The following is a 15805-nucleotide window of genomic DNA, read 5'->3' on the forward strand; positions in this document are numbered from 1 at the left end:
GAGAAAGTTTCTCATTATTACGAGAAACTAAGTCATTATTATGAGAAAATAAGTCATTATTTCGAGAAACTAAGTCATTATTACGAGAAAGTTTCTCATTATAACGAGATACTAAGTCATAATTTTGAGAAAGTTTCTCATTATTATGACTTACAGAATTATATTTTTTTATTTAGTGGCGGAAACGGGCTTCCATATATTTCAGCTTTTTCCATTTACCGAAAATTATTTTTAATAATTTTAGTTAATATTAACACTGCTTACACGCACAACCCCCCCCCAAACTAAGGGCTAAAATAAAATCCTGTGTTTCCCATTGTAATTACGACATTGTGGTGCTGTTCATGTGCATTCAACTTAGAAATACAATCTTTCATACATGACTTGAATGGCTTGCCTGTTTAAGCATGCGAGCGTGGTCATTGGATCGGCCACTGTTCTGAAGCTCCAGCTCTTTATTTCTAATGTTGAGACGACTCAGTTGAGACCTTAGCTCTTCCACTTCAGCAGAGAACCTCACCTGAGATGAACTCTGGCTCATTAACTCCTCTGCAGAAATGAGAAAGATGATAATTAAATTAAAGGAAGCAGAACAATCAGTGAACAAGCTGGTGATCTCAAGTGTCATATGACAAAAGCAATAATTTCAATAGAGATGTAAAAATCAACACTGGAACAATTAACATTAAACAGACTGTCAACTTATATACTACTAAAACGGTAGATGTTTATATTGTAATTAAGGCTTTTTAGTTCATGTTAAATTACTCATCTAAAAAAAAAAAACAATCATGCCACGTAATCCTAGGTTTAAATTCTGTAAAAAGACATTTTCCTATACCCTCAAAACAATTTAAGCTTGAAGTACCACAATTATGCTTTAGCTTTGTTCCCTGAGAAACAAGACAGATGCAGCGCAATGGAATGGAACAGAATGCTCAGATCTTGAGACACATTTTTCAAATTTTGAACTTGACAGCGAAAACAGGGCACTTATGCTGGGAGACTGAAAAAAGAGGTGTGACGCAAAAGGCAAAGACGTCCATCTGACACATGTCTGCGTGGACCAACAATTATAGAAATAATACTGACAAAACACTGAAAATATGTCTTGTGAACGGCCCCTAAATCTACCTCGGACAGACGGGCAAACTTGATTGCAAAAAGTGAATGTCTGTGGACTGTAGGCTTCTGTTCAGTGATATGGAAGTAAAACTAACCTATGGATATATTTATAACTTTTTATTTTGTCTATTTAATTATTTACTAGCCTCTCTTTGAAATATTTTCTACCAAATATTGATTTTGAAATATTGAAGCTAATAGTCTGATTAATTATTTAGCATATCTGATTAATTTGATGTCTAATGATGACAAATATAAGTACACAAGCCTTTCACTGATCTGTACTGTGCATGTGCACCTGACTTGCTCTGTAGCTCATTCTCTTGCAGTAATAATCGTTCTTTGGCTACAGCTAACTCCTCCTCTGCCTTCTTTGCCACAGCATCAGCCTCGGCCACCCGGTGACGCCCATCCTCCAACTGCTCCTCCAGGTCCTGTAAAAGAAATGAGTAACACGAATCAGCATAACTATTACAATTGCTTATACTTAAGCTGGGTCTACACTACACAATTTTCAAAGTCATCAGATTAATGCTCCTTTCAGTCGTTTGCATGTTACATGACGGATCAGAGACTGGGGGTCCGACCACTCTGACCACTCTGTCTTGTGTAAAAAATGGAAGCGCGAGAAGTGATACAGGAATGTAAGGCTATGACTCCTCCCCCTGAAATTTCCCTTGCCCTGTATCTTGCTCTCTCATTGGCTGTAGATCATTGGCGATGATATTTCCAGTCAAAATACATTGCAAGGCTCTGAGCATAGGCATCGTATCGGCACTTCTCTCAGATCACCTCATTCAATCGTCACTCATGTGAACAAGCACAGATCTTCCTCAGATTTTGGGCTTTTGTCCACAATTTATGGCCTAAAATTGTGCAGTCTATACCTGGCATTAGGGTTAGAAGGAAATCCCTTACCATAGGTATTAACCTACAAAGCATAACTTGTACTGTTTGTGATATGCACATGAACTATATTTCAAATCGTGAGGATCACTGAAGAGAAAATATCATAGACTTGCACTGAAGGAAGCACTAAATCCTTCTGTATTCTTCTTAGCTGTTATTTTCTTCTTTTTTTCCTAACTTAAGAATATGATGTATTGCTATTTTGTATTTCGTAAGAATGTTCTTTTTTTTTCAAGATTTCTTGGATCGCCAATGCCATGCAATAAGAAAACACCAAAGCATGTCATTTTCTTCTTAAGAAAAAAAAAATGTTCTTAAGAAGATATGTGATAACTTCTCGAGAATTTTTCAAGAATTGCACTTTGGAACAATCTTATGAACTTCCTAGAATGTATCTTATTATTCACTTTCTTAACTTCTTTCTTAAGAAGATTTTCATGAGAATATCACAACAACTACCCAGAACACCCTAGAAACCACATAGTAACACACTAAAAACCGCTACAAACACCTCAGAAACTGCATTGCAACAACCTGACAAACACCCTAGCACCACTCACATTTTCTTAAGAAACTAAAAAATGTAGTTGTCCATTATTCTGCTGGATCCTCTTATTGAATGATCCTGCAGCAGAAATGAACAACCATAACGGCATCATCTGTCAGGCCCATGAAGCCCAAGATGACTTTAATCAGTCAATTCTGGCCGCCTCATGAACACTTTGAGCCCACGAACCTTTGATTACATCACAGCAGCTGCTCTGAGTTTGCAGATCTGAGGTGCCTCTGATTAATTTTCTGTCAAGGATGTAGTGCCAAAGCAGAGAGGGTGTTACTCATCTCACTCTGTGCCTGGCATTTTATTTAGTGAAGATACTATATTACATTTAGTATGTAAAAAGCTGCATCAGAGACGGTGGAGTCAATGTTGCATGCCTAGCAACTCTTACTGATTTAATCACTTGGCTTTATCCTGTTCTAAATACTAAATGTAACGACTTACTTTTGTGTCCGACTTAAAAAAAAGCCTATGTTATTTTTATATTCTGCAGGTTCTGTGCAGATTTTGCTGTAGAAAAACTGACTACAGATCTGTGGGATATTGTCACAGACTGTTTAAGTCGGGTATGCCATCTGTTTCTACACAGCTGTGTGTGTCTGAGTGATGGTAATTGTGGGTGTTTGTCTGATCCCTCTAATCTCTGTCTCAATTCGATTCGGAAGTGTCAGTCACAGCAGTAATTACTGCCCCCTTACACTGAGACGAACACCCTGCTGAAAGGTCAGTTACAAATGGTCAGTCAAGTGAATTTATGTGAGATGTCTTGTAAAGCAATACTGGTTTGTGTGTACACAATGAGTGTTTTGTTTTTGCTATGCATAAATAGAAACATTTATATTCGCCACATACATCTTCATGAATTATCAGGCCTGGAAATGACAATTTTCAGTTTTTCCATGATGATAATGTAAGACGAGCTCGTGGTTGAAATTTTAAAAAGTGTCACATTTTATATTCAGTTTTTAAATCTTCATTTCATTAAACCTAATTATTCTCACTTTTGGCTGGTTCTGTCTCCACAGCGGATCACCTGCATATTTATTTGGCATATGTTTTATGTCGGATAACAAAAATAAAATCTAAATATACTGAATGTCTATTATATGTATATTGTATATTAAATAGAATTATGCACTAAAAAAAGATAATAAATGCTGATAAAATTACAGTAAATCTAATGGTCATAAATTGACACTTAAATAATAATTTATATATATATATATATATATAAATAAATAATAAAAATTTAATGAAAAAAATGAAACCATAATAACTGTGGCCAAAACTGCTACTGGTGTCCATTCAAAAAAAAAAAATATTCTGACATTTTTATATGACATTTTATCTATATGTGACCCTAGAGCACAAAACCAGTCTTAAGTCGCTGGGGTATATTTGTAGCAATAGCCAAAAATACATTGTATGGGTCAAAATGATAGATTTTTCTTTTATGCCCAAAATCATTAGGATATTAAGTAAAGATCATGTTAAATGAAGATATTTTGGAAATGTCCTACTGTAAATATATTAAAAGTAAATTTTTCATAAGTAATATGCATTGCTAAGGACTTAATTTGGACAACTTTAAAGGCAATTTTCTCAATATTTTGATTTTTTTGCCCCCTTAGATACCAGATTTTCAAATAGTTGTATCTCGGCCAAATATCCTATCCTAACAAACCATACATCAATGGAAAGCTTATTTATGCAGCTTTCAGATTATGTATAAATCTCAACTTCGAAAAATTGACCCTTATGACTGGTTTTGTGGTCCAGGGTCACATTCATTGAGGCTCTTTTGTAGTGTCTTCTCAGCTGCCTTCTGCTCCTCCCTCCTCTCTTCTTCCATCTCCTTGACGCTCTTCTTCCACTCCTCCACATCTCTCTTCCATTCCTTCTCCACTCTCTCTTTCTCCTCCCTCAGAGCCTGTAGCTCCTTTCTTACCGTTTTCAACCTTTCTTCACACTCCTCCTCTACTCGTTGTCTTTCCTGTGACTCTCGATTCCTCTCCTCCATCTCTCTCTTCCTCTCCTCCTCCACTCTATGCATCTTCTCCTCCTCCTCTCTCTTTCTCTCTTCATCTCTGGCTCTACGTAGCTCTTGGCACTCATTCTCCAAGCGCTTGTTTTCTTCCTGTGTTTGTTGCAGTAATTTGTGTTGGTTGTCTCTATCTGTCTGCAGGTTCTGGTAGTCTCTGTGCAGATCTGATGTCTCTTGGGTTAACACGGCTATGCGCTCCGCATACTCTATTTCAGCCCTCTGTCCACGCTCCTCCACCTGAAATGGATACACATCCACACATCCTAAGAAAATAAAGTGATACTCTCCATGTTGTATTTAATATAATGAGTCCATTTACAGAATACGTGTGTATGTGTGACCATTTTTGTTTTTACTTCCTCTACGGTGGCCTGCAGCTCTAGAAGGCGTGTCCTCAGAATAAATGCTGACTCCTCCTCTTCTTCATCCTGACCTGTGGTTGGCTGGAGGCTGCCCTGCGTCTCCGTGGCAACACGGCGTAGGGACTGCAGAGTTGCCTCTTGCTCCTCATTTTTAGTGTTTAAAGAATATATCACCTATGCATAAAACACACACACATAAATATAATTAAAACACAGTTATAATGGCAAGACAAGGATTGCGGTCCACGTGTGTATGTTCATTTCATGCTCTTAAAAAATAAAGGTACTTTATTGGCATTTATGGTTCCATGTAGAACCTTTCCATGAACCTTTCAATGCACAAAATGTTCTTTATAGTGAAAAATGGCTCTTTAGATTATAAAATGTTCTTTGCTCTAAGAAAAAAAATGGTTCTTTTAAGAACTGTTCATTGAAAGATTCTTTGGGGAAACAAAAATGGTTCTTCTGTTGCTGCGAAAACCCCTCTTGGAACCTTTATTCGTAAGAGTGTAGTTCCAGGCCTATAGCGCTAAACAAAGAGTCTTGTTCTCACTGATGAAATCTTTCACCTCTCTGATTGAACCAGTCATACACCCACAGTCTGCAGTTACTGAGCTGCAGTTTATCTAGTACATGTGTGTCTGTTTACGCTCTGCAGATGTCTGTGTTAACCTTCTACGAGTGCTTGCGATTGGTTGTGCACAGCTGTTCGACTGTGTTTGGCATTTTCACATTAGTGTCCCCTGGCATTTTTCAAGCATTAGAGGCACTAATCCCTCAACACAAATAATTGTTGTGAGAATGGTTATATATCTTAAATAAATTATCTAACATGAAATTAAAACAACATGAAAACGTAATCCAACAATTTTGGCAACCTGTTGAATCGGTAAAATAAGAAACCACAATTCCCAAGTCCCACTTCCCACATTATGTGCACAACTCAATAACCTTGTATGTTCTCCGTTACAAAAAAAGTAACATTCTGTGAAGTTCGCAAGTTCTGAAGAAATAATTCATTGACACCTAAGATTAAACATTAATTGCACCCTTTCTGCAGTAAATTATTTGTTTACAAAATTCTTACAAATACAGTGTGATGACTTTATTCTTTAAGCTAAATCATATAATATATATATATATATATATAGATATTATTCCAAAGACAAATGCTATTGTTTGTACTGAGATTGTATTTTTTATATTCGTAAACCCTCCCCAACCAACCCAAAACAGACTGCCTATTATAGATAATAATAATAATAATAATAAAGTTAAAAAAAAATTAAAATAAAACAAAGATAACAAAAATGCAATAGTTGAATGACTACAAAAAAAAAGTAATTGGATACTACAATCAGGTATTATACAGTGTCATTTCACTGTGATGAACAACATAAACCCTACATAAGGGAGGGGTGAGAATAAGAAGAAATTGCAATAAAAATATAAATCCCATTACTCCCCAGGAAGCACATTTATATCAGAGAAATATGTTTGCCAGACATAAAAGAATTTATGGGAACCTCTAATTGAATATTTAATCTTTTCCAAGTGTAGGTATAACATCAAATCCTGAAGCCAGTGTGATGCTTTAGGTGGATTTGTAGATTTCCAAAGTAATAAAACCAATAAAACTGCGAGCCAATAAGGATGCAAAGGCAATAATGTTTAGTTGTCTTTGAGTCAGACTCGATTCAAACACCAAATATTGCAAATTCGGCACATGGCTTCAGCTGTACTTCACACACTTTAGAAAGTGTATTGAATATGATTGACCAGTAAGCCGTAAGCGTAGGGCACATCCAAAACATGTGAGTCAGGTCCGCTTCACCTGTGTGACACCTTATACAGGTCTTGTCAAAGGTAGGATTAAAAGAGGCAATCCGTGTTCTGCTTAAGTGCATACGGTGCAATACTTTAAACTGTATTAAACTCAATCGGGCACAAGGGGTACTCCTATTCACTCTACGTAGGGCATTGTTCCAAAGTTCCTCTCAAAATATTAGTTCCATCTGCTTCTAATCTTGTCTGTGCCTACACTTTTTAAAGACATGATAATTGTATATATTCTTGAAATAAAGCCTTGTAGATGAAAGTGTACTTCTAACAGAGTCAGCAGAAGACTTGAGGGAATGTTTGGGAATGATGGGCTTTGAGCATTCACAAAATGTGAAAATAACATCTGAAAATAACGGAAAAGGTTATTTTTTGATTAAGATTGAATTTGGAACGCAGATCATTAAATCTTGCAAAAAGACCATCAATATAAAGATGTTCTTATCTTGCCACCGTTTAAATGCAGAGTCTAGTTTGGCAGGGAGGAATGCATGATTATTGCATATTGGGTTCTGAAGCAAAAGTGCTTGTCTTAACGTCAAATGCTGACATAGCGGAGTCCATATTTTAAGAGTGACGTGAACAACTGGATTTGTTGTGTTTTCTGCTATTTTAATAGGTAAACTAGATGTTACTAGGGCTTGTAAAGAACTTACTGTGCAGGATTTAGATTCTGTTTCATACCAATCAGTACCTCCTGGTGAGCGCATCCAATAGATTAGCTTTTGGACATTATTCGCCCAATAATAATATAAAAAGTTAGGGAGAGCTAAACATCCTATTTTTCTGGAGAAACTCTTTCCTGAATCCTAGGGGTCTTCCCATCCCATAAAAATGGGAAATAAGTTTATCTAATGTGTTGAAAAAGGCTTTGGATAAGAAGATAGGGAGGCACTGAAATAGATATAAAAATCTAGGAAGAACTGTCATTTTAACACAGTTCACCCAGCCAACCAAAGACAGATGGAGAATCTTCCATTTTAGAAGATCAGCTTTAAATTCAATCAATAGAGGAGTAAAATTATAGTCCTTTAAAGTTTTGTGTGATATTAATACCCAGATATTTAAACTCCGACCTTGCCATGCGAAAGGGAAACACGGAGTCAGGCATATGCCTGGCAAGTGTATTAACAAGCATGCACTCACTTTTGGAAATATTCAACTTGTAGCCCGAGAAGGTCCCAAAATGTTGCCAGACTTTGATAATATCATTGATGCATGATAAAGGATCTGAAATGTATAGAAGCAGGTCATCAGCATATACTGAGAGATTATGTTCGACACCCCACCTTATATGCCATGAAAAGAGGGTGTGGATTTTAATGCTATAGACAATGGTTCAATTGCAATTGTAAATAAAATGGGGCTTAACGGGCCGAATGCAGAGTGCCGCTTGACAAAGAAAATTTTTTTGACCTCCATTCATTAGTAACCACGGAAGCAACTGGAGAAGTATACAACAGGTGGATCCATTCAATAAATCTGGTGGCGAATCCAAACCTATCCATAGCGGTTAAAAAGATAATCCCATTCCACTCGATCGAATGCCTTTTCGGCATCTGATGATACTACAATTTCAGGGGTGTCTTGAGATGAGGGGGGGGGGGGGTAAATAACAATTAAGAGGCGACGGATGTTGGAAAATATGTGCCGACCTTTTATAAAGCCGGTCTGATTTGCTGAGATGATATTGACTAGTGGAGACTCTAAACGAATAACCAGTAACTTTGCTAAAATTTGACATCTGCTTTTGACATTTTTCAAAGAAATTGGTCGATATGAACTACATTGTGTTGGGTCTTTCTGTGGCTTTAACAAAAGTGTAATCAATGCTTCGGTAAGGGACTTTGGCAGAGTTCTTTGAGATAAAGAATGTTCAAACATACTGAGAAGGAGTGGAGGTAATTTAACAGAAAATTTCTTATAAAATTTGATGGGAAACCATTGGGGCCCGGGGGCCTTGCCGCTCTGCAATGCTGACATGGCCTCAGATATTTCTTGCAGTTGAAAGGGGGTGATCTAAGTCTTTTTTATGTTCTAATGAAATAGTGGGGACATTTATTTTATCAAAAAACTACCAGTGTTTCTGATGTATAAAGACTAGAATAAACGTTCATAAAAATGTTGTTAATTGTAAGGTGATCAATTGTCAATTGCCCAGCATCGTTTGCAATTTCAGAAATGTGTGGTGCTGATCACCTGGATTTAAGTTGATGGGCTAAGATATATAAGATATATACATATACATACAAACATACGTGTGTGTGTGTGTGTGTATAACAGTAAAGCCCAACATTTGTTCCCAAACCAGTTAGTCCCTACTGAGTGGTAGTTTAATTAAGGCTAAATTTCCAACCCTGTCACCCATAATGCATTATTTTTCAGTTTAACTTAAATTTAACTTTATTTAAAACTCCAGTCCGCAACTTTTGGTGCTCTAGCGGTTAATAAGCAGAACTGCATGCATCTTGTGGAAGAACATTGTAGCCGGAGCTACTTCTCTCTGTTTATATCTATGTCGAGTCACGCAGGTACTGGGCTACTCCACAGCGGTGCTGATTTTGTAAAAACTTAAAAAGCACACACACACACACACACGATTATAAGCTGCATTATTGCTGGAAGTCGTGGCCTAATGGTTAGAGAGTCGGCCTCGTAACCCAAAGGTTGTGGGTTCAAGTCTCGTACCAGCAGGAATTGTAGGTGGGGGGGGTATGTACAGCGCTCTCTCCCACCTTCAATACTGAGGTGCCCTTGAGCAATGCACCGAACCCCCAACTGCTCCCTGGGCACCTTTACTGCTCCGGGTGTGTGCACTTTGGATGGGATAAATGCAGAGCATACTTGGCCACATGTCACATCACTTTTTAACTTTCACTAAGTGAACAGAAAATAAAATAATCCTTTCACTGACCATTTGTCAAAAAAATAAAATAAATGAAAAAAAAAACCTTTTGCAGAAAGTGTCGTTTCATAACACAGTGTAATCTGTGAGCATTTGTGTATTTGTGTCTGAATGTGTAGGCATATGAGAGAGTCCTAATATTATGTGTCACTTTGGCTATCCATCAATGTGTCCTACCCACAAGTCCCCATGCTTGGGGTGTCATCAGATTCCCAACATCTCACTCATCCCTCCAGCGGGTCGTGTGCTACCATGACGCCTGACTGTCTGTCGTTAATCGCCACCGCAGCAGAGCTGGACATTCCGTATGATAAACTGCCAGGAAGTCACCGTCTCCTTCTCACCCATCTTTCTCTCTCCACCTCTTTTCCTGTCCCCCACAGTGTTTCTGTAAGCCGACCACCTTCTCTCTTTTTCTCTTTCTCTCTCTCTGTCCTCTGACTATAACTTTCACCTTCGGTCAATTCCCTGCCTCTCACTCTCTCTCTCCCTCTCAGTCCTTGAACATGAACTCATGTTTTACGGTGCACAGAATAAAAGGGAAAGTAATGTCATATATCTGTACGACTGAAATGTCTGCTAGCTTTATATAGAGCAACAGCACTCATAACTTAACTAGCAGACCGGAATGGACTGGGACAGGGAGAAAATTAGGATAAACAGCAGATTATAGGAATAGATTTTTTGTTTACATAAATTACTATTTTAAATAGAAAGTGCTGAAATACCTGTCTCTCTCTATCTATTTGTCCTTGTTTTCATTCTCTGCAAACATGGCACCCTGCCTTACTAAGATCCATACTAATGAAATCTGATACATGCTGTCTTGCTTTCCTTCTCCCTCCTTAACAAACACAAATGATAGAAGCATCTGTGCCTGTTTCTCTACCCATTTGTCCACATTTCAAAAACTGCTTATGACAGCCATTTCTGACACGGCTAGTGAATTTATTGTCGGTGCATTTGCATGTGTGAAGGCATGTTTACACGAAGAACAATAACTATAAAGATAACTAAAACGATAAATATTTAGCATCCACTCCAACACATAATAACATTCAGTTTTTTCTAAGCATGTGCCGGTTTAAAAGCTGTTAAAAGTCAAATAGATTCAGTCAATGTTTTTATCATTTATCAGCTGAAAAAAAAAAACAACATTCTGAAAGTGGTTCCAAAATACCATTCATCTGATCCGTTATACTGTGGACTTCCTTATTTTCATACATTTAGAATGATTATTAAAACTTTATAGTTAGTCATCATTATTATCATTAATGTGAATTACCCTTAGCCCTACAAAAGTCTGTTAAACATGGCTGTTTAGCTACTGTGAGTAGCCTAACCACATTTTGTCTGTCTAATGTTTGCAGCCTAGCCAGGCTTTTGACATTTTCTGGCCAAGAACTCCCCAAGTGGCCATCTGATATGTAAAATGACCAACCACTGTTTGTTTTGGTTTATCTGATATAGATGAACAGTTGTACAGGAAACAACCATTTATTAATGGAAATTTGTGCAGACATTGAGATTACAATTTCTATTCAAAAGAAAGAAGTATTGATTTTTTTCACAGATAGAAATCTGCTTGAAATATTTAGTTTGCTTACTTCTATGTGAATCCAGCAAAACTCTGAACAGTTTTCAAAGATGTGAAGCAACAAACATCACAAACATTTGACAAATCCAGTGATTAGTTATTCCTCATAAATGTTCATAATTTCAACCTGGTACCTTTTAAATATCTGCCAGAATTATAAAAAGATGCAAAGTTAGGTTGCAGTCACTCAAAGCAAACAATGCTTTCTCAAAAGCATTGTTAGCCAGCTCAGCTATGGCCGCAAATTCTATTCTTACAAATACAGTTCAACAAGTCAATGTTTTCCAAAATCATAGTTCCAATGCAAACTCTTTGGTTGGAACTCGACCTGAGGTTAGAAGCATAATTTCTTGCAAGTATGAAATATGTACTTCAATATATCATGCTATTAAAGAAAAAAAGCAAGCTAATATTACAGTACATTCTATATATTTAATTCCATTTAAATTATATATACATTTCAGTCTAAATATTTTAGCCTCAGCTTTAATTAGCACTGTTTTGAAGAGTCTGTAATGTATGTGCATAAATTTGTATGAGAATGAATCAAACATCAAGCAGCAAAATGACAGGTAACCAATATAGTTAAGAAGTCCTTTTTTATTACAGTAGCATCTCAAAGAAATTACGTTGTGGAGAAAGCTGCTGACTAAATGAACCATAAGTGTATGCCAATTATATACTGCATATTAACATGTTGTTTGTGTAAATGAACTACAAAAAAAATCTCACATTAATTGTCATTTTTTAATTAATTAACAAGCAAAATTAATTTCTCCACCACCTGTGTTTAATGTAATTAACCATAAGTGTATGCCAATTATATACTGCATATTAACATGTTGTTTGTGTAAATGAACTACAAAAAAATCTCACATTGTCATTTTTTAATTAATTAACAAGCAAAATTAATTTCTCCACCACCTGTGTTTAATGTAATTAATGAATAACTGATAAACTCAAAATATGTAACAGTTAGCTGTGAGTTGCGTTGTTGTATGGGAAACACACCCCTGATTGGACCTTAAAGTTTTCATACGTTTTTTTAGCATTTAGTGTCATGCCACCCATGACATTCCCATCATGCTCTTATATTAATAATAGACTGAAGTAGATCAAATCTCCTATGCTCCTGATTGGTAAAAATAGTGTGGCTTGGTGTGTATCATTACTAAGTGTCAAAAAAGCTGAGCCGAATGTAGAGAGGGTATGACTCACACATCTGCTCTAATAGACACACACACACACAGCTAAAGATATCTATTAGGAGTATGTTTACATGATGATAGAGAGAGGGATTCCACACAGCTGTGACATTCAAGCTCAGGCATACTCTCACATACACACTCCTGCATGCATATATACACACGCACAGCATGGCAGGTTTGAATTTCGAGCCCTGACCTTTTGTTTAGAAAGACGCCATTTTTTTTATTTGACAAGAATAAAAACAAGGCTTTGAGGGACATATGTACAGGCCGCTCATTAGCTTGTACTGTTGCACATATACCTGGGTCTCCAACATTCAAAAAATATAAATGCTTTCCAAAAATCAATTCCAGATGAAGAAAGTCCATAGAAAAGGCTTACATCCCCACAGCCTTGTTTTCACTCTCAGTAAATATGGCATCTTCCCTAATAAAACCTGATACATACTCTCTCACTTCCCTTCTCCCACCTTAACAGTTCCAAATGACTGTGTATGCATTAGCCATTAATAGTGTATAGATATTAAAGCCTTTAACCTCTGTTTTCACACTTTATAAATGGCCAAGAGGGTCATCATTTTTCACACAGCGACAGATATAGTTATCGCTATTGATTTTATCATACATCATCAAGGTGCAGTTTAACAAAAAACACATAATTCAAACTGAAACTCCAGGTTGGCATTATAGGGAAGTTTGTGTAAATGCATTTGCTTCTATTAAGAAGTTCTTTGTTGCTAAACTAAATGTTGTGCTCATTTACTTTTAATTTCATGTGTTCAGTGTGTGGGCTATGTTGTAGGTTGTTTAATCTTTTGGTATTTTAATTCATGTTTTTTTTATCCAAAGTGACATTTGGATGTACATTTTTGGATGTACAGTATTATTGTATATTTTGTATATTTAAGTGCTCTATTCCAAGGCCATAGAGAATACAAGATTTTAAGCCTTATTTTAAGCAATATTTGAAGAGTTTGCAAAACCAGATAACTCTGTTAACAATTTTAACAATTATGTTAAATGTAACAATGTAACAATTTTCAAAATTCATGTTTTTTCATTCCGGTTAATGTCAATCAAACTGTAGTTTGGTTATTTTGATTAGGTAAAAAAAGAACTAAAAAATACAGCTAACTAACAAAATAAAACACAATAAAAACATGATAACATAATAAAAAACATGATTATTGAAAATTAAAAAAAATAAAACGGAGTTATCTGTTTTGCAAATAAACTCTTCATTTTTCTTTTACAGTCCTAATAAAGATGACCAAAAATTATAAGGGTTCAAAAAAGTAAAGGCCCAAATGACTATGTATTAGCCATTAATTGTGTGTAGATAATACAGCCCTTAACCCTAATGTTTTTATAGTTATTCTTCATTGTTGGCCAAGAGGACAATCATTTTTCAGGCAGTGTCAGATAGAATTATGGCTATTGAATTTATCATACATCATCAAGGTGCAGTTTAACAAAAAACACATAATTCAAACTGAAACTCCAGGTTGGCATTATAGGGAAGTTTGTGTAAATGCATTTGCTTCTATTAAGAAGTTCTTTGTTGCTAAACTAAATGTTGTGCTCATTTACTTTTAATTTCATGTGTTCAGTGTGTGGGCTATGTTGTAGGTTGTTTAATCTTTTGGTATTTTAATTCATGTTTTTTATCCAAAGTGACATTTGGATGTACATTTTTGGATGTACAGTATTATTGTACATTTTGTATATTTAAGTGCTCTATTCCAAGGCCATAGAGAATACAAGATTTTAAGCCTTATTTTAAGCACAAAACTGAAACAAATGTGGCTTAACTGAACTACAATGTAGAAGAGAACTGTCTTTTGCCAAACTGAACTGCGTTTACCTCATCCATATTACAAGCTTCTACGAATCAAAACAACAGGTTGCTGCTTGCTTGTGAAGGGGTGGTTCTTATACACGCATCTAAACCTGATAATAAATAATCACACATTTCTGTTGCCAGCGATCACCCACAGGTCAGATTATTTTAGATGAGCCATTTGCTGCGTGAACTTAAGTAGCCTGCCTTGAACTATATAAACTCCAAAGCGCATCTGATACCAAACAACATCTATTGAAATCGTGACTGGTCTTGGATTACCCTCTGCCTGTTCTGCATCACCTGTAATGGAAAGACAGTGAAGCGACGCCGAGTGCATCAAAACCCTGTTGCATTGCATTCCATCCAGTGCGTCAGGCAGAATAAAATACTGATAATTTATATACATATAATTTACAGAGACAACAATTAATATATAATTTATATTTTATTTATTATATTAATATATATATATATATATTACGGTCTTCTGTGCCTTTAAGTACATGTAAATGATTTAGCGTAAAATATGTAGTAAAGCAGTAGGTAGCAAAAAGAGACATTTGTATGTTTGCATAAATATATATATATATATATGCATGTATGTATGTATGTATGTATGTAGGCTATGTATGTAGACACACATCTGCGGATGTGTGAACGGATATCTAGAAAACAGATAATTCAGATAAAGAGTCCCGTTGAGTATTAAAATTACGCGCTTACCTTTGTCAACTGTGCTATTTTCTTGCACATTTTTGTGTGCATTTGATAATCGTACAGTTCCTGCTCTGCATTCACACCACTGGGGATATCCGCAATAGCGGTCCCGTTACATGCACCGCTGCCGCCGGGGGGTTGGTTCATCTTCCCAGAGCTGGAAGCCATAATAACCCGTTAGAGCACGCTGATTAATCACAAACTGGGCTGCGCAACACCCTGGTAGCCTCTACGAGATCCTGAAGGTAGAGTCCTTACGACAGCCGAAAGCACTGTGCATGCTGCAGCGACCGGCGAACACCCTCCCGCTCCGCCGTGAAGCTGCCTCCGGTGAGTGCACAGCGCACAAGATAATGCCATCCGCGCTCCGCCGCCCCGCGGGACACGACTCACTGACGGCATGTGCCCCCAGCCCGGACACCTGTCTCTCACCCGGGGCGTGACTACAGTCTTACATTACGAGTCACGGGCGGGTCACACTGCAGTGTAATCATGGCCCCTCCCATGAGCACCCAAACGCCCAAGAGCACAACAAACATAAGCTCGCGCAATTTCCACAGCCGCAGTTTCTTTCTGATACCACACACAGTAGTCATTAACTTTGTGAGTGTATAAAGATTTAATTCGCTTTTGTTATGAACAAAACCACAAAAATAAATAAATAAATAAATACAAATAAATGGATTTTCTTTGTCCC

At 36.7% G+C, this 15805-nt stretch overlaps 1 protein-coding gene across 1 annotated transcript in view; it reads right to left on the reverse strand.

Moving 5' to 3' along the window:
* The window catches only part of LOC107569616 (trichohyalin-like), a 22046-nt gene extending 6518 nt beyond the window's left edge, over nt 1-15528 (reverse strand). Inside the window, exons 1-6 of the mRNA XM_016255734.1 lie at nt 15115-15528; nt 4994-5173; nt 4379-4874; nt 2494-2503; nt 1424-1593; nt 398-549 (exon numbers count right to left, since the gene is read on the reverse strand). Coding sequence (XP_016111220.1) covers nt 398-549; nt 1424-1593; nt 2494-2503; nt 4379-4874; nt 4994-5173; nt 15115-15276 — 1170 coding nt within the window. The 5' untranslated portion in view covers nt 15277-15528. The remainder of the gene's footprint in view (nt 1-397; nt 550-1423; nt 1594-2493; nt 2504-4378; nt 4875-4993; nt 5174-15114) is intronic.
* Between the last annotated feature and the right edge of the window lie 277 nt (nt 15529-15805).

This window comes from Sinocyclocheilus grahami, unplaced genomic scaffold, assembly GCF_001515645.1.
Source record: "Sinocyclocheilus grahami isolate Dianchi unplaced genomic scaffold, SAMN03320097.WGS_v1.1 scaffold1365.1, whole genome shotgun sequence".
NCBI lineage: Eukaryota > Metazoa > Chordata > Actinopteri > Cypriniformes > Cyprinidae > Sinocyclocheilus > Sinocyclocheilus grahami.